The sequence below is a fragment of the Mytilus californianus genome, unplaced genomic scaffold (assembly GCF_021869535.1).
Source record: "Mytilus californianus isolate M0D057914Y unplaced genomic scaffold, xbMytCali1.0.p SCAF_3, whole genome shotgun sequence".
In the NCBI taxonomy this organism is placed as follows: domain Eukaryota; kingdom Metazoa; phylum Mollusca; class Bivalvia; order Mytilida; family Mytilidae; genus Mytilus; species Mytilus californianus.
This window is the reverse complement of record NW_026262679.1, coordinates 27,354,088-27,374,792: the sequence shown is the minus strand read 5'-3', so window position 1 is coordinate 27,374,792 and position 20,705 is coordinate 27,354,088. Positions and strand designations below refer to the sequence as shown.

The 20,705-nt window shown below is 32.9% G+C and overlaps 1 protein-coding gene and 1 long non-coding RNA gene across 4 annotated transcripts in view; both read right to left on the bottom strand.

The window, feature by feature from the left end:
* Positions 1–8,240, bottom strand: part of LOC127734272 (multiple C2 and transmembrane domain-containing protein 1-like) — a 104,790-nt gene extending 96,550 nt beyond the window's left edge. For all 3 annotated transcript variants that reach the window (XM_052244037.1, XM_052244038.1, XM_052244040.1), the window contains exon 1: positions 8,138–8,240. In XM_052244037.1, coding sequence (XP_052099997.1) covers positions 8,138–8,237 — 100 coding nt within the window. In that variant the 5' untranslated portion in view covers positions 8,238–8,240. The remainder of the gene's footprint in view (positions 1–8,137) is intronic.
* A 10,303-nt stretch (positions 8,241–18,543) lies between these two features.
* On the bottom strand, positions 18,544–20,394 carry LOC127734271 (uncharacterized). The gene is made up of 3 exons (XR_007997502.1): positions 20,326–20,394; positions 19,810–19,870; positions 18,544–18,952 (listed from the first exon to the last, which is right to left on the bottom strand). It is a non-coding gene; the product is annotated as an uncharacterized LOC127734271 (long non-coding RNA).
* Positions 20,395–20,705: the final 311 nt, after the last annotated feature.

Below are 20,705 nucleotides of genomic sequence, written 5' to 3'. Positions count from 1 at the left end.
AGACATTCCTGATATAAACATATGATATAAATTTCATAAAGTTATTAAGATCTGGTAAGAATTATATGATCAGAGCGCTTACAAGACTGGACTGATGGATCCACGGTATTTCTATGCCCACCACCCAGTTGTGCAGGGGACAATAATTGAACATGCCGACTTTGCTGAGCAAATGAGCAACCCATCTCCAGCTTAGCCTCAAATTAAAGTTTGAATGCATACAGACCCAAATGAGGTTTAATTATTGTCATGCAAGGCAATAATATATCAAACCAAACTGGTTATCAAAAGTCAAATTTCTCTTTTATCAATGTTTGAAACAAAACCATACTTTAATTTATTGTCTAAATCATGGCTAATACCCTTTATATTTACGCAATGGGTTTGATATCTTAATTCATTTTAAGTTTGAATAAATTATTTCGAAATGCAACTTTCAAAAAAATAAATAGCAAATTGGTATTGTGAAAAGACAAAGCCTAGTAAAATTTTCAAGAAAAAAAAATCAATGAGAGACAACTCCAATATATATATATGAGAGATAATGATTGATTTTTAAAGTGAATAAAGTCTTGATTTAAATATTGCATCCATATTCAATGGAAAACATGTTATCAATAAAATGACATGAAAATGAATCCTTCATAGTACTAGACTGACACCCTGAGCTGTAACTAGTTCAAAAGATAAGAGTTCTCACGAAGAAATGTCAACCAACCCAGACACATAATTCTAACTAACAGTAACCCCCGCTTTGCTCTTATTTCTACTTTTCAAAGACTTGAGTTTATCAAATCTATGATACAGACAACCTAGGCATTTTTACGAATGACTTATCACAGAAAGGAGTAATGATACACCTGTATTTCTTCTTCTTAAAATTGTGATGTTTTTTATCTTTAAAATATTTACAATGTATAAACCTTAGTAATATAATGGATAAAAGATTCATGCTTAAGATTCGTTAAACTGTTGCTGAACTATACTGATGGGAAAGATGTACTGCAATTTTACAACTGTTCAAAATCTGACATTAAAAAAAAAAAAAAAATTTCCATATAATGTTATCATTTCCCTATTAGGGTCAAATCCAACCTGCTACCTAAGGAGGTTTGGTTAGGGACCTTGCAACCTCACATTTAAAAGGACCTGTGACCTTTAAAAATATTCAAAACAGAGAATCAGAAAACTGTATAATTTGCTTAAAAGTGTCCTACTGACCTGAGGCAATTTTTTAATGTAACCTTGTAACCTGATGGGGGGTACCCTAATGGACCCGCTTCTTAATATAGCAAGGGAAGAAAACATCAAGCAAAAGAATTTATGTGGAAAATTGGTTTATTATGTTGCTATGGGAATAAATTCCTCACATACATGTACATGAAAAAGTCTCAATTCATTTTTCTACTGGCTGTATATATTTGTATGTCACTGGAATAAGCAAATTCTTCTTGTATAGAAGCAGCTAGTCAAGAGAGCTTCAGGGAAAAAAATATCAACAAAATCAATCTATTCTTAAAATTGTTTTAAAATTAGTAAAAACATTTTAATGGATAATAATTTTTGTTAAAATATTTTCTTCCAATTTTTTAACCTGAACAGATATAACTTTTAAATAATTATATTCACTCAAAGACATATTGACAATTAACAGTTATGCTCACAAATGTATGACCGGTCATTTATTTGTGGAAAATAGGTAGATTTCCAGAAATTGTACATGTACCATGCTAAGTACGTGGAACAAATTGAAATTTGTGGCATGGTATGGAAAGAACTTTATATTTTATATAGTCATGATTCTTTTCAAATTGTTTTATCAATATGCAGCAAAGATTTTATTTTTTAGATATGAAAGTAAGTCATCTTTTGCATTTCTCTTGATAAATTATGAAAACAAGATTTCAAATAAAATAGTTTAATCTGTATTTGTTAATATTAGCTTTTTTTTAAGTAACAATTTATATTTTCTAAATGTACTATTGTGGTTTCTAAATATTTATTAATTAGTACATGTCATATGCAATACATAAACAAATTATTGATTTATTTAACTTTATCATAACAAAAGATATGTTTCTATTGTTGACGTTTCATCAGTTTACACACTGATATTGTCAGTTTAAAGTATATGTCAATAAGTAACATTATACATACATAGGAATTAATAATATGTAATATAATCAAAATCGTTAAAATCAATTTCTGAATATATTTGACCATGTTCATTTGTTGACAACACAAGTATTTTAATAGAATATGAATAAAAGGAAATGTTGAGTATACATGTACATGTTTATGCCCTGTCTGAAGAAGAAATCAACCCATCAACAAAAATAACCAAAATACATCTAGAGGCCAACATACAGTTTTCAACAATGAACAGGTGCCTTCGTTATTTCTTCATGTGTTGACCTTGATTTTCTAGGTATACACTGTGTTTACCTTGCAATTTAAGCATTATGCATAAAAAGGTGAAAAGATAAAAGAAGCTGTTGAGAAAGTTGGTAGATTCTCTTAATATATACATGCAAGAATATAATAACTTGTTTAGGATATCATACAAGTTAATTATAGAAATAAAATATAAGGCAGTACATGTAGGATCAAAGGGAAAATGCACAAATTGAATATACTATATATATAGAGAGAGAGCCCTACTAGGCACAATCTATTTAATGAACAAAACAAAAAGTTTGAAACTTTTGTAAATACCAAAAAGAGCAATTACCAGTGGCGGATCCAGAAATTTTCATAAGTGGGGGCCCACTGACTGCCTAAGAGGGGGCCCGCTCCAGTCATGCTTCAGTGATTCCCTATATAATCAACCAAATTTTTCCCAAAAAGGGGGGGGGGGGGGGCCGGGCCCCCTGGGTCCCCCCTAAATCCGCCTCTGATTACATGTTTATAAAAAGCAGTAATTTTATGTTCAACTTGGCAACATTTCTGAATATCTTTGATCTCTGGGATTAAATTCCTTCTAAAGAATTGATACTTTAATAGAACACTAAAAACCAATTTATATAAACATTAGAAAAATGCAAAATAGCTGAAAATCCTAGTTAGATCTGCAAGGTGTGGCTTGAAATCCTTCAGATATTCTTCAGCCAAGTTATGATTGAGTTGCCAAATCATTTAGAACTGAAACATCTTTTACTCAATTCTGAAGTCTATTATATTTTGCTGATTAGTATGTATTATAAAAGATCAAATGTGCTTAAGTGGTTGTTACATGTATGTGACATGCATTCTTAATAAAACATATGATTGATTTGATTTCAAGTAATCAATCTTGCAATTTTATTTAAGATTATGCACATTTCTTTCTGGAATGTCTTGTTTTCCAGAAGCATGTGCATATCATATCACTTTAGCTCCAATTTCCTAATTTGATAATTCTTTCATTTATTGTAATTTCAGTAACATTCTTTCACTAATAACTTTGAACTGATTTGATTTGATTATTAAATAAATCTTGCATTATCATTTTGTAACTAGAACAGCATAAAACTGTAAAAAACAAACAAAGCAAATTATAAGGTGCTACTTAATATATATCACAAGTTGGTTCATAATCCCTTTGTTTGAATGGCTACTTAATTTTAGGATTTGAAATGAAAGTTTGTAACATTATTTAAAAAGTGGTTTGTTTACCTGTGACACGCTGTTAAAGTTACTGAAAACAATCAAACATTACAAAAAATAAACATATGAGCAATATAATGAATATTTAACTGACATTGAGATATAAATAGCACGGATTTGTAATTTTAGACATTAGAAGTGTATATGTAGACATAAGATTATGATATACGATGAATGCAGATACATAAATAACACCTTTGACAGGTGATAAATTTTATCAACAACTCACCTTTCCGTTCCATTTTTTTGCTACACATGCGTGGTCTATAGGTCAATAATAAGAACGATCGAAGAAGTTTTAGCGGGAATTTTTTTTTCTCTGGACACATTTTTTGTGAAAAACTTTTTACAATTACATGATGCTATAGTAGCCTAGGCATTTTGTATCTTTAAAATAGAGAAGACAGGGATTCAAAATAAACACAACAATTAGTTTACATTCAAATTGTAAAGTTGACCTTAGGAATTGGCTATTATTTTTCAGATTTTTAGGTCCTTTTTGTCATAAAACTCTCCTACTGTTTCGGTTGTTAAACAGCATTGGCTTTAAAACGTTCGGTATTACGTGTTCCTGATGAAGGCATAGGCGGATCCAGGGGGGGGGGACTGGGGAGCCCGGGCCCACCCCTTTCACGGCGTGGGAAAAATTTGGTTGATTATATAGGGAATCACTGAAGCATGACTGGAGCGGGCCCCCCTTAGGTCAGTCAGCGCCCCCCCCCCCCCCCCCCACTTATGAAAAGTTCTGGATCCGCCACTGGAAGGTAAAAACAAAAAAGCGCTTCGGACGCATGAAATTTATTAAGTGTTGTTTAATTTTTGGCAGTTGCTATTTTGCCGGCTCTAGGTTAACGGAAGCCAATTTTGCCAGTTAAAAAAACGATTTTGCTTACAGATTAGTTGCGGAACCGTATCTCATAGGTCCCAATGATATTTTTTGACAATTTGCGGGTCTATGGTCCGCAAATTGTCAAAAAAATATCATAAGGACCTATATGAGCTACGGTTCTGCAGCTACTTACAGATATATGCAATTCAAAGAACCATGTTGACTATTATTTCACAAGCAAATCTAACTTTGTTGACAATGTACATTTTCGAAGTACATTTCAAAAGTTAATATTTTAAAAATTAACTCTTTATAAGAACCGGCAAAATAACAGAATTCACTATATTGCCGGTGCCGGCAGATTAGCCATTGCTATACAAATATGCTATTTTACCGGCTTTTATTAAGATATTTTAATCAGAGCCGGCAAAATAGCATATTTTCTATTTTGCCGGCGCCGGCAAAAAAGCATATTTTCTATTTTGCCGGCGCCGGCAAAAAAGCCACTGCCTTTTATTTTTTTGTAGTCAATTCAATCCCCTTTTCCTTCCGAAATACGTGAAATCAAAGCTGATCAGAGTTGTGACATAATTTAGTGATGATTTTGTATCTTAGGATATATAGTTTACCTTAGTTACAGTTCGGCAGAAGCCTTATTTGATGTATTTGTATATACTTTAATAAAACATAGAAAATAATAAGATATTTGGCGGGTAAACCTTGGGTCAGGTCAAAAGTGAAGGGGTGTTCCAAAGGAAACTATAATACGATCGTAATGAGGCACTTTGGAAGAAGACACCTTCAAGAATGGTACGGCTACCATTGTGGTATATAAGCAGGCGCAATTCTCAACTACTTTTGATGACAGAAACCATGCAATCCAACGCTGTACAGTCTGCATATTGTCTTGAAGAAAATGTCCGCGTCAGCATACACTCCAAAACCCATTGTGGATGGGCGAGTGAAATGCCGTCTGCAGACATCCAAGGTCCTGTATCCGTGTTGTTCGATAATGAACCGTCATTTCACCGTCTCACGACAGTGGTCCCGATTACACTTGTTGTCATCATTATTACTACGTCCTAGACCCATCGACCAGTACTTCATCATCGTGGTTGGCGGGCTGCACAGCTGACCTACCTGGCCCTGGAAATTTCCGTTGTGAAGGCAGTAAACTTCAAACCAAAATAGTAAAAAAAACATGTTGATCTAGCAAAACCATGCTCACCAAACGCCTTAGGGCACCAAGCCGACCGTGCGAGAGCTGAACAGCCAGTGAAGATCGTTAAAAACCACCCAGTTAGTTACAGCTGAACCGTACGAGACCCTCAAGGGTAGTCAAGGTCGATAAACACGCCTTAGTAGTAGTACAACTGAACGGACGTGCTTGGTCAGCTCCACTTTACCCGCAAACTACGATGTTGAACTGCTCAGTGATAGATGGCTCATCGACATACTACTTATGATGACAGAAACAATTAAACGCTGTACAGTCTGTATACGAGCGTCCGCGTCAGCATACACTCCAAAACCCATTGTGGATGGGGGAGTCACGTTATGTCATCTGACGTCCGAGGGCCCTGTATCCGTGGTGTTGGATAATGGACCGTCATTTCAACGTCTCACGATAATGGTCTTGATAGCGTTTGCTGTCGTCTTTATTACTACGCTTTCGACTCATCGACCAGTACTTTATCATCGTGGTTGGCGGGCTCCACAGCTAACCTACCTGGCTCTGAAAACAGCCGTTACGCCAAGAAGACTACTTCAAACCAAACTAGTAAAAAAACCGAAACAACATTTGCAAAACCAAAATGGTTGTCTTCTTTGCAACCAACTTGACAATATCCCAATGCTCACCAAACGCCCCATGCAGGGCACCGAGCCGACCGAGCGAGAGCTTAACAGCCAGTCAAGGTAGATAAAAGCCACACTAGTAGTAGAAGTGCTTATCGACTGGCCGTGTGAGACCCTAATGGGTACTCAATGTCGTTAAACACCCCCTAGTAGTTGCTCATTATCATCTGTCAAAGTCTGCAAAGACATAAGACCAAGGTACGGTACGTGGATATTCGAGATCGTAGTCTCTTATAGGATACCATTGCATTAAAGTGTAATAAATAACAGGTTGGTGTCTGTTAGGAACTTACGAACTTGTACAATTAAGTTGGAGCTTTACAAGTTGTACCGTATTAGACAAGTGTTATAGCTTGTAGGGTACATATTTGTACCATAAGGACAAGTTTGTCCCAGGACAATACAAATGTGCACCAGTTGTATATATACTAGTATTTGAATTAGAAGTTATAAGTAGTTCATTATAGAACGCAAAAAGCAGTTGTACATATTTTAGTTCAATGTTGATTTATGAATAAAGCTTACTTTTTGGATAATTTGTGAATAGAACATTTCGGATCCAGTATCAAACTGGTAACGGACCTTGTACATAATAGAAATAAACACGCTTACCCTGTGTACTCGTTACACTTTCAATGCTTTGTCTACAAGTCTCAATGAGTAACTTGTCATTTAGTTTCATACTAATTTGTATAGAATCACCTTCTTTATATCTTTCTTACTTTATTAAAGGTACGTCATATTTTAAAAGAATCAGGACAAACAAAATTTAATAAACAATCATTGAAAAATATAAGGATAATTAAAACAATAAATAATAAGATTTTTTAAAAAAATATTAAGACAAACAAAGCAATAGCATAAACAAGAGTTACAGATAAAAATTACCAGGCCTACGACAAACAAAACAATAATAAAATTAGAAAAACAATAATGTCTTTCCTCACGTAGGGGAAAGACCTTAAAAAGAGATACTATCACTGAAAAGTTAACAGACCAAACAAAACAATGATATTAAACACGACATACACATTATCACATCACTGAATAATCAATAAATATACAAAACGTAAGCACAGACAAAACATAATAAACAACGAAATTAAAACCGCAATATAGAAAGACATGCACTGGAAAACAAAACATTTTTCGAAAATCAACACTTATAATAAATAAAGTGAAATTATGCTTAGTTTTCCCATTAATTAGACTGTTTTTGTTTGTTCTGGGCATTGCACACGGTCGTGTCTTCCTGTATACTGTGTGTGACTATGCTGTCAAATATACTGTCAAATAAGATTTTAAACAGTCATTGAAATTAGGGTGAAGGGTGTCAAGGTTTAATATCAGCCGGTTTAGTAGATTTATATTGATAAAAACTAAGCTGAATTTCATGTTGCATATTATAAGTGTTGGTTTCCGTAAAATGTTTTCCAGTGTATCATACTATGTCTTACTATATTGCGGTTTTAATTTCACCAGTACGTTATTTGTCCCCTATTAAGATCTATCAACATTTATGCCTGGCACGCATCTCAAGGAGTCATTATACAGACCATGACAGGAACATGGAGAAAATTGATTCCGGCAAACCGTAACGACCATCATATTTAAATGAAAAGTACATGAGACACACAAAAAGAGTCTCCAAACAATTACTTAAAATGGTGAGCTTAAGCTCGATGCGGCTACAAATCATCCATCTTTTTGCACTGAATGTCATTTATAGCCTTGAACATAATTATATAAGGTCATTAGAAAGCCACCGTGAACAGTTGTTACTAAACCCAACAACCGCTGACATACCTTCTTCAGCATCTAAGACATCTTTGGGTGTAAAATTCCAGTGTTTGAATTTCCTAGAGGCTCCTCTTCTCTTGAACGGTGTCGATACATCGTCGTCCATTTTTATAAAATACTGCACAATAATCTATATAAATACAATTTCTGATCAAAGAAATAAACAATCATTCATCCTGTTACAATACTGGTAACATATTGTATGTACATTATAAGTGTACGGGGACAACTAGAGTGTGCAAATCTATTCAATATTCAGGATTTACATGGATGTGAAGGGCTATCAATAAGTAAAAGACTATTACAAAACGAAGGTAGCCAGTGCATAATAACTATAGGGACGCATCATAAATTTTAACCTTTACGACGACCTTACTTCAGATTAATTTATAACGAGAGCTACTTGTTTAATTTTGTTTATGAGACAGTACTATAGTAACTTGTTAAAACATCTTCATCGTTTCATTAATCCCAAGGATATTGCATGTATTCATCTAGACAGCAATACGAATAAATCTAAAAGGTGTCGCTACATTATACTCTCCACACAAGACACAACGAGTGTGTATATGTACTATGATATGTCTTTTATTTTTATTTTCTCTCTCGAATTATGTCATTAAGATTACAGTAGCTTAAGGAAAAAAACAAAAGTTTTAAAGATTCTTCATTTGGTAATGTTTAATCTGATTAAAATCCGATCTATCACTTTGCTCCGTTACACGAGTGACAAACAAATCTAACAATGAGATTTGTTAATATTCATATAAAAAACATGGTACTTTTTGTAGTTAAAAGATTCAAGTTTTGTTTTGTATATCGTGTCAGTTTAGCGTATAAGTAAATCAAGTACAAACAAGATCAGAAACATGGGAAGTTCAAAACATCATAAAACAAACCAACATGTAGATCATTTCTTTGTCGAAAATTTCCAAAAAGTACAAACTAAATAGTCCATGGCTTGGCAGTCGCTTCTAAAGCATGTTGAAATTATGTCTAGATATACCAATTAACTAATGCAAAACTTACACTCCAAGCATATAGTTATTAAGATATATTATTTTGTTTCCAATTTATTTTGTGTTTTTCTGACTCCTTGTTTTAACGAATGAAATTAATATCCGTTTTTTAATATATCTGAATTACTTATATCTCTTACAAATATGTGTTGGGTCAGTGAAAACTTGAAAGTTTCTTCATCTCGAATGATTTGCATGACAATAATTTCTAGATGAACTCCTTGTCAATCACTGTGTTCCATAGTACATGTAGGGTCTGAAGATGCTTACTTAGTGGTAAGATCACACAATTCATAAGATAAGGATGAAACCATTGCAAACAGATTTATTTGATGGAAATATGAAAAAAGGACTTATTGTCATAAACAAAAATAAATGGCCTCGTTTTTTTCTGTAAATATGACGTAGCTTGAATAATATTGTTATATTCCCTATTTTCAAATTATTAACCCAGTGGATTGACGATTTCCTTCATTAAAACTGAAATTCTAAATATTGTCAATTATTTGACAAGGTCTAAAGTTAACGGTTGTGATTTCCCCAAGAATACAATATTTCTTCTTTGTCTTATCATGACAAATAATTTAAGCACATTCAAGCATTCTATCAATCGAAGGTATCGATTTCATAGATATTTTCCTATCGAAGGTCGGTGGTTTTCTCCGGGCACTCTGGCTTCCTCCACCAATAAAAACTGGCCGCCACGAAATAGCCCAAAAGCGGTGCTTAAAAGTGGCGTTAAAACACCAAAAAATCAAAAAAAAATCATAGATATGACGTTATGCCATGCCTAAAATTTCTGAACTGAAGCAACCGTCTGAAATGAATTTCATTCACTTGTACAACATGCTTTTTGGTATTGGTATTACGGTAATATATATACGCTGAAACAGCTGATAATATTGACCAGTTAGGGTTCGAAATCCATCGAGGCATAGTTTTCCTTTGAAATGTTTAAGAGGGGCATCTTGGAAAGGTTGGTGTTTGACCATGAAATTGTGTCGATTGTGCGTTTCGAGGACAAAACGTTTAAATCAAAGCTTCGTTTTATGAATCTGGATGCTGTTTTACTTGTCCATATTTACCATGAGTTCAAGCATACATCTTGGATTGAGACCTCTTGGTTGTTCGTCCTACTGAAAACTATTATATCTTAAACAAAACTCTCCATCCAAACGAATTTCTTACCTCTCTCACGAAAACGGAAACCTTTGGAAAGACAACATGTGGTTCAAATTATTTAAGGAGTGACTGTAATATTTTTTCTGTCTTTGAAGAAATAACATCAAAAATGTGGTGCACACTGAATAACGCGCGTAGCGGGTTATTTAACAGTGTGCACCACATTTTTTATGTTATTTCGAATAGACAGAAAAAATATTACAATCATTCCTTATAATTTAATTCTAAATTCCATTTTTAAGGAGTAAATCATGAAAAAAACGTTGATGACGTCACGGTCACATGACAAAATTATGTCTATGAGCTGATAAACAAATTCTCTCAGCCAATCAGAAGACGTGTTACATCCAAAATTAAAGTATTTGACAATAGAACTGACCCCACAAGCCATATGCCGTGATTGTTTGAAAATCACATTACTAATAAGTTAACTGCTTGATAAATCAATTTACTTGGAAACCCAACATATACTCTCACGACACTTCCTGAAAAATGGAAACCAAAAAACAATCATACATGTATATCGGTGTATGGTCGTTTAAAAGGTCAACCAATGATAAAGAAAAAGATCAATCTACACCGTCAACGGGATACCAAAATCATGTGTCCTTACAAACAAACGTTTCTTTGCTAGATCTGCCAAATTCTCCCCGAAACTCCTTTCTTAAGTAAAGTAGTAACTTCTATCTTAGAAATCAAAACCGCGGGGTTCATTGTTATTGTGAAACTACATATTCGAGGGGATTGTGGATATTACAAAATTCAAAGTGTCTGTTAGAAAACATGCAATCTAAGTCTCTCTCCTCGTGAACTAGTATAACATATTTGACTTCTCTTCTCTCTTCACAACTGTTCCTCAGTGTAGACTTAAAGATAAAATATCTATTATGTTTGGCGGACGTGTTTTTACCAATCAATCGGGAATTCCCACGGGAACAAACTGTGCCCCTCTGCTTACCGACTTGTTTCTTCATTTTTACGAGATTGACTTGATATATAAGCTACTAAAAATGAAAAGAAACTGACATTTACCCTTATCTGCACGTTTCGCTATATATATGACGTCTTTTCACTGAATAATTTAAAGTTTGGTGACTATGTTGAATGCATTTATCTCAATATTTGTTTGCTTTTTTGTTTTTGTGTTTAATGCTACTTTCAATGAAATTGGATGAATCATGGTGGCCATTTTGTATTGGTGGAGGAAGAAATGCTCGAAGAAACAGTTTATCATCCCCAATACACTTGAAATAAAAAATACCACATATACAGTCAATATAACAGAATGGTAACCGTACGGCCTTCAGCAATGAGAAAAAAACCCATACCGTGTATTCGGCTATAAAAAGGACCCGACATGAAAAATATGAAACAATTCAAACGAGAAAACTAACTGCCTAATTTACCACAAAACAAGTTACGAAAAACAAATATGACAGACATGAACCAACGACAACTACTGAACTACATGCTCCTCCTGACTTGGGACAACCAGATACAGAATGTGGCGGGGTTAAACATATTTGTAAGCGCTCAAACCTCCCCTAACATGGGACAGTAGTGTAACAGCAGAACATAAGACCAAACTGTAAAAATCATTAGCAATTGGCTTAACTCAAAAGATCGATACGAGGAACAAAAACAGCTAAAATAAAAACATAGACACAAAGCACCAAAATAAGAGTACTCGCAGTTACTGAAATCTAGTTCAAAGCTAATAACAACTAATAAATTAATCATGTTCTCCCAGACTGAAGTATCAATAAGTGTACAGCCAACTGATTTAGTGTAAATACGTCATAAACAGTCTGAGAAATGCATGACCTTGCGAAATCTGCTTTATATCTTGACTTATATCTAGAAATTAACAATAAGGGTCTATTGAGAATTGAACTTTACGACGCAAGAGATTATTTCATTGTGAACCTGCCATTTCTGTGTATCAAAATTCTTACAGGGCTTGCATATGAAGTATATACGATATTCCAGGGCTTGCGTTTCTTATCATGATACATTCTCCTTGATAGAGAGTGACTGCTTACAAGGAAGCTTTTGCACCAAGGGTTCAAGTAGTAAAGTTGAAGTCATCCCTTCGAAAGTTCTACGGACGCTGTCATTATTTGCTTGACCGTTTTGAAATAGCTGATGACCATCTCTTATTGTGACCACAATCCCGTTCTCTCTTCGATTCGGGAACACCGAAAACGAATTAAATGTACCGCTGAATTTTTACTTGCAATGAGTAACACGACGGACGCCACTACAGCGGAGAAGGAGCTTGCCTATTCTTTCCGGTTTTCGTGTTTTAGGATTCTTGTTGCTCAATCTTTATTTTCAGTAGAGTGTTTGATTATTGTTGTTTGTTTTCTCGTCCTTTTTTCTTTTTGGCTATGATGTCTGGTTTTATTGGAATTATGATTTTGTATTACTCCTTTGGTATCTTCTCTCATTTTTAATAATAACTATAATCCTCTCCATAATAAACCAAATGTTAAAATATTCAATTGATTATATGTATGAATCAGATATGAACATTAAAAAGTATTAGCTTCTAAAAAACGCTTGTCTAACTTTGGCATCTATTAAAGGGAAATCACACTATTGTTTATACGCATCGATCACGGCGCCGCTATAGTGTCGTGACCGTATTATGACGTCGCCGTTTCGAGTCCGTCGTAAAGGTTGCTAATTTCTAAAATGGCGGCCCGCTCAAAGGACGTTCACTAAAGCAAGAGAAAGCAAATGACGTTTTGATTTAAGTGCAAAAAATTAAAATGCTACTCGAAACGGACAAAATGTATGGCAAAAAAATAGCCGAAAGTGGTCTTGATATGGTCTTGAATTACCTTATGATTGGGTTTAATTCAAATGAGTTACTCTCTTTAAATAAAGATATTATAATAATTATTATTATTATTGAGTTAGTATTTACATACAATACCATTTATACAATTATTTTTCTTAGAGGTTTATTAATTTCACCGAAAAATATTGTTAGATATGAGAAATATCAACATTTTTTGTTGATCTGGATTGGGTTGCTCAAATCGTTGGATAATGTTTAAAACCGGTGCCGGTGGTTATATATATAATATTTGCACTAGTGCTTATCCACTGGTTAACTTTAAACCAATGGATTATTTCTATTGCTCAAACATTATTTAGTGCATAAAACGTTCCATCTGCTGGATAAATTTAGCCAGTACTTTTTGGTTGGATTTAAGTATTAGCCATTGGTTAATGACATCGTTAATTATTGCAATGGGGTCTTTTTTAAAATAAAATTTTTAAATTTCAGATAATTTCATTGTTTATAATAATAACAGACTATACAAAATCAAGATTGAAAAAAAATTAAATATAAAACTGGTTGAGTACAGGCCAACCGTTGGTCGAATATGGTTCAGACATTAAAAACTGGTTAAGTACAGACAGAGAATGGGGTTAAGACTATAACAGACTGGCAGATTATTAGTTCAGAATTAGTTAGTATGGTCCAGATAATTAAGGGTCCAGTATAAATAAGTTAAGTTGAGTCCTGCTAGTATAAGGGGACCAAGAACAAATTATGATTACACAAAAACCATTGGTCTACAATTACTGCATCATTTATTTGAACAAAATTGTCAATTAAATATCTGTCATATAAGGTATTTTGAATCCCATGAACATTTGATCCCCCCTGAAACAAGAAAAATCTGCCTTTTACTTCGATCGTATACAGTAAACACTCACTTATGGCGTTTTACATGGTGATTATGACGTCAATAAGTATATATGCCAAGCTATAAAGCCGCATCATCCCCATTGAAAGCATGGCCCGGCTATATATACTACCACAGTGTTCTTTAATTTCATATACTTTATACTTTATACAAATTGTGATTACCAGTCCAGAAATTTTTATTCTACTGGTACATCCAGTGGTATAGTTGAACATATGAATCCATAGATTCAATGTTATTACACGTTGCTATGCATTCTATCAGGTTCCAGTTTTACTCGGAGGTATAAAATAAATGCTTCAACCCTGTACTCAATACCTGCTTTATTGATCCTTTTTAATTAAACATTTCTATAAATCTTTGATTCTCAAAAATTCAAAACTATGATCATGATGATATTTCACTTTGCCATTATTGATTTTGTTGATACTTATAAAACTTATTTTCAATTTAGTATGTGTAACTTGGATACAAAAAATATAACTAACATAAAATTTCAAATCCTATTTAATATTTGTTTGATTCAATTTCCAAATTTCCTTTAGGTGACTTTAAATTTGAATTTTCTTTACTTATATCATAGATATTTGACACAGTTTAAAAAAAATTAAATCTTTCCCAGATGATTTATCAAGGCAGCCACCTAATCCACTCTCTTTGTTATAGTAGTAGTAGTAGCAGCTAGAACTAATATTCATTTCGCTATTGCCCATGTTTATTTCCCCCTTATTTAAAGAGGGTAGGGATGCCCTTTACCGTCAGGCGTCAAACGGTCATATTCGGCTACCGTTAACATCAAATTGGTTAAAATTTTATCGTGATTCATCAGAGGTCTCAAATAATTTATCGTTACCATTTTTTTTGGAAAGAATTTAACATGATTAGTCAATATCAGTATATTGCTTTATCGTCATAAAGAAAGTGTACAGTACATTTTATCATCATGCACTTAAAACTATCGTTAACGTCATTTGGCTAGATTTTTTATCGTTATTCGTCATGAAGGTACCCCCATTACGACCCTCTTTAAACTGATTCACTGAAAATATTTTTAAGTTATTGTCATGGTTATTTCACTTTTATTTAAATGAAAGGGATCCCATGTATATTTCCCGTAATATACTTGTATTGTTTGAGCTTGTGATTTTTGCCATTTGATATATATTAAGGGACTTTCCGTTTTGAATTTTCCTTGGAGTGCAGTATTTTTGTTATTTTACTTTTCAAATTTTGTGGATCACAGTACATCTATGCATAAAAGAACAAATGTTTCTTGTTCATTGTGAATACATAGTGGCAGTATTTCTTGCATACTCAGGACGAAAACAAAATACGTCAATTCTTCAAGGCTTGTTAGCACAAATATAAACTGCCTCTTTTGAAACCTTACAACAGGCCACCAATAATTACAGACATCTTAAGGAGATATTACAAGGATTCTTTAACGTGCAGTGCGTGGCATTTGCCTGCATGAGGCATTGGATTTTACGTTTCCATTCCGATAGGACGTGTCTCGTATCTATACATCCAGCACAACATATAAATTCAAAGCGAGGTTTAAATGAAATTTGAGGAAGGTGAAGAGTAGGCCACGTTAAAATGTGACCTTGCCGAACTATAGCTTTGGTAACTTTTGACCTTAAATAATCTTCAAATATAGAACTGTTCAAAGGTTAGTACGTACACAATAGGACGCTCTATGAAATTGTACCACATGGTTCTATACCTCAAAAGGAAGGTTGGGATTGATTTTGAGGGTAATGGCTCAAACCGTTGAAAAAGAGAGGCGAAAGATACCAGAGTGACATTCAAACTCATCAACTGACAACGCCATGGCTAAAAAAGAAAAAGACCAACAGACAAACAATAGTACACAAAACACAACATCGGAATAAAGGAATTAAGGGGCAAAAAACAAGGATTTTCTGGTATCAAGACAATAACTTAAGGGAGCTACCATTTGATTTTTATGGGGGGGGGGGGGGGGGGGGGGGGGGGATGAAATTTGAAAAAAATAGGCTGGACAGGAGTTTTGAGTAAAAAAAAAAGGCAGTATGAGATTATTTGCAAAAAAAAAGGCAGGATGACAATTTAGTTTAATAAAAAAGTCAGGATAAACTAAAAAAAAAAGGCAGGACCGAATAGAGGGAAAAATAAAAAGGCAGGACAAAATTTTCGTTCCTAGCCCCCCATAAAAATCAAATGGTAGCTCCCCAAGTATAAGTCTATGAAATTATACCACTAGGTTCCATACCAAAACTGAAAAGTTGGGATTAATTTTGGGGATTATGGCCCTGACCGTTTATGAATAAGGACCAAAAATAATACTTTTCTAATACTTTGTATAAATTGCTTAATTACTGTCAATTCAGAAATAATTGCGAACTTTTTATTAATGCAAATAATCCAACTGATTGAGTATCACAATACTAAGAACTTGTATTCTTATATCTGATACAAAGATATGTATGCAGATTTTCATGAAATAACAATAATTAATCATCGCATTTTTGTCCATTTTAAAAAAAATTGCAATAATTTCTGAATTTACAGTATTTCTTGACCAATTTGAATGGGGACCCCGGGTTTAATTCCAAGTCTTGAATTCTTGGGGTCTTTATAATGCTGAATCTAACCATGTCTTTAGATTTTGGATTTTGGGCTCACTATCAAATTGGTTCACATTGAGGTCCAAGGGGTCTAAAATTAAGCTTTGTTTGATTTCATCAATAATTGAATTCTTTGATATGCTGAATCTAACCATGGATTTATATTTTGGATATTGGACCATAATAAGTAAATGTCCAATTTCAAATTTTTAAGTTCTTAGACCACATTCATTCTAATTTTTTTGTCAGAAACCTATGTATGCTGTGTCAAATATTTCATCACAATCAAAATTCTGAGCTGTATCATACTAGTGCCCTAAGTGTTCAGGTCGTATCAAGCTGCGCCCTGTGGAACATATTATTTTTAAACAAACCTATCCATATCAAACACCATCATCTTCAACAGACACACTGTGTTTCACTGTGCCAACATGCAAAACTTTTATTGCGTACCAAAGGATACTTTTCCGCAGATTCACTCGAAAGTTACCTATCGATTTAAACTTTTGTAAGTTCTTTTGTCCCATCTAATAAAAACAATAGCTATTGTTCTCTGTGCAGTTTATTCACTGGGACCGTTAAATTTCTTCTAAGAGAAATCTATCACTCATTGATTAAATTACCCGAGTTAAAAAGTGATCTTCTAAATTGATGAAAATACATGTATTATTACTCACAGAACTGCATGTGATGTTGTATTATTCTTCAATATAAATAATATATTTTCAATCTAATATAAAACTGATTTAATCATATGACAAAAATTTTATCATTGTTCCTATTGAAATTTGCAATTTTTGTGTGTTTGTTATACGCCCGTCAAAATTTTGACGGGACGTATTATGGTATACAAATGTCCGGCGTCCACATGTCCCACCTCAACTTGAGAACAACTTATCCAAATTTCATGAAACTTAATATATTTGTTTCTTATAATAGTCAAACGATCTGTATACTTTTTGATGAAAATAAGATTAAAATTTTTTGAGATACGGAACTTTGTGTAACTAAAACAGGGGTATGTATTTTTCACATGTCGCGCCGTATCTCAAAAACGATTTACGATTATTGCTTAAAACTTTACACACTTCTTAATTATATTAATCTAAAGATCTGTATACACTTTTTGGTGATGATTCAAAATTTTATTTTAGAGTTATTGATTTTTTTATTAAAAAAAAGGGGAGTTTTCACATGTCGCGCCGTATCTCAGAAACTATTTATGATTATTGCATAAAACCTCACACACAAGACGACGAGCATATCATGCGCTCGTGGCGCAGCTGTTAATTTAGTTATAGAATACATTTAAGAAGGCCTTGATCTAAACATCGTCATTTTCTAGTTCTTATTTGTCAAACACACAAAAAGACAAATTTTAATAGGAACAATGTTGAAAATTTTGTCATAAATCAACTTTTAAATTTTGAATAAGTGTTAATTATATTGAACAAATTGAAAATGTATTATTGATATTGAATAAATACAACATCACACGCGTTTTTGTGAGTCCTTATTTAGTATTGGTACATGTATTTTCACCATTGAAAGTTTGATTTTTTGTTCAGGTAAATTAATCAATGAGTGATAGTTTTCTCTTAGAAGAAATTTAAAGGTCCCAGTGAAATAACTCCACAGAGAACAATAGCTATTATATTTATTAGATGGGACAAAAGAACTTACAAAAGTTTAAATCGACAGGTAACTTTCAAGTGAATCTGTGGAAAGTATCATTTGGTTCACAATAATGACGTCTGTAAACTGATGAAAGTCTAATGGATGCTTTGTAAAACAGTACACTGGTACTTCTCAAATAACAACTATTATACAATTTTGTTTATTATAAAGCAAAATACAATGTATAATAATATCATGCATATATAAATAATGAAAACATATTTATACTGTAAATTCAAAAAAAATTTGCAAGCATTTATTTAAATTAATTATTGTCATTAAGGACATGTTGCAAATAAATAATGCTATCAAAATTTAAAATATAATTTTATTTTTGCAAAATCTATCTCGGTGTAGCAATTTTCAGTAAAAAAAATATATCAAAAGTCTGTGAATTTTCAATAATTGGAAAATAAATAACAGCATTAAAAAAAAAAATTTGTGAGTTTACAGTAAATGGAAAATAAATAATAGCATTAAAAAATTAATCATTTGGCTTTCAGAATTATCACTTAAGGATTTTAATAAACAAAAATGCAACATATATGTGGTTTGCATGATTATTATTGTCCACAGGATTGAACACACAAGGCAGCAGCAGGAACACACCTGTAAAAGGAATAAAATAATATTTCATTTGTTGACAATTCAAAGTTATTAAGTAATGTTAAAATATATGAATTAGGTAATGTTTAAATATTTGAGTGGCAATTTTTCTTTTAAATAGACAGATATTGTTGTATGTAAAAATACTTGTTTTCTATTCAAATTTATTGATTTACCAAAAAATATTGCAATAGAAATCGTGCAGCTAAATTTGTTATAAAATGGAAAGCAATCTTAATATACCAATTTTGATTTTCAAGGTGTTAAAATTACTATTACCGGTATCGCATTAATCATTCATTGAGTTTCAGACAATTGCAGAAGTTATTAAGCTGAAAATTTGAAAAATGTACATACATGGTAAAATAATTCAGGCTATTTTGATAAACTTTCATTGTTTAGTTCAAGTTTTATGACATTTACTTTGTTTTCTCCATATATTGACTGAAGAAATGAATTCTTTGGAAATTTGTATTGAAAGAAATACAAAACTGAATAAGAAGCAAAGTTTAATATAATTAAGACATCTCATCTTTGTAACAGCACTTGCAAATGAATGTGAGGGTATCTCCCCTTTACAAGTAAACGAAATTCTTTATTATCATAAAAACAATGATTCTCTTTATGATTCAGTACATGGTCATTTGGCAAAAGTTTAAAGATGGAATAAGTGAAAGTAGTTAAAAAGGACTATAAACCTTCTCAACTATAAAAATATCTGTTTACATCTATTAAGGTAACAGTAGAAAATATCAAGACGATATAAATTGCAAACAATAAAGATTTATAGAAAGTTAAACTGTCCACAAGATTTCATCAATTGATTAAATTTGTATGTGGATGAATAAATATATTCTCACCTTGAAACAGATCCAAATGCTACCCCAGCCAGTATCCCTATGGACAAGCTGTGATGCTTACCTGTAATACAAAGTTGAATCAGTTATTTAAACTCCTCAAAATAATCTACTGTGGATTCAGATATTTTAATGGGCATTGAGGGAAAATCGAATATCTGTGGATTCATTTAATATTCAACAATCATGGGGATTGAGGAAAAATTGGATTCTGTGGATATTTGATTGAAAGTCGATTGATATAAAATTAGTACTTCGTTGTTGAACATTTAAAATTTGTGGTTCACTATTACTCACGAAATCTAGTGGGTATTCAGTTTAAAACTTGACAAATAGAAAAAAAAGTCAAAAACAATTTCTCTTTTCTAAGCTTGGCAGTATTTTTACCATTTTGGACAATCATATACCCTCTTTCCTCTGGAGCTGAATATCTCCATGTAATTCAATCTTTTCTGATACCTGAACCATTATTAAATTGATATCAAACACTAATAGATTAAAAAAAGTTTGTATACCTACCAACATGTTAGCAGTATCAGATCTCCAATTCTTAGTCCCAACACCATGAAATCATTGTCATTACATCAGCCTATAAACAAATAATAAAATAAATGGAGAATGTGTCTATGGGCCACAGATGCCCCCGCTTGTAAATATGCATGAGTCAACTTCCACATAGATCGTTTTGTGATCATAAGCATTGTGTATAAGTTCATAACATTTGGTTGAGGCAAACTAAAGTTAGAGAATGGAAACCAATTTTTGAGATGGACGGGACAGACAGACGGACAAGGGTAACACTTAATGCCCCCTCCAATATGGCAAAGGCATAAAAATATACTTGTTTGATTTATTCCTTTTACATATCAATCCTAGCACGAAAGATTTCTTTAACAAAA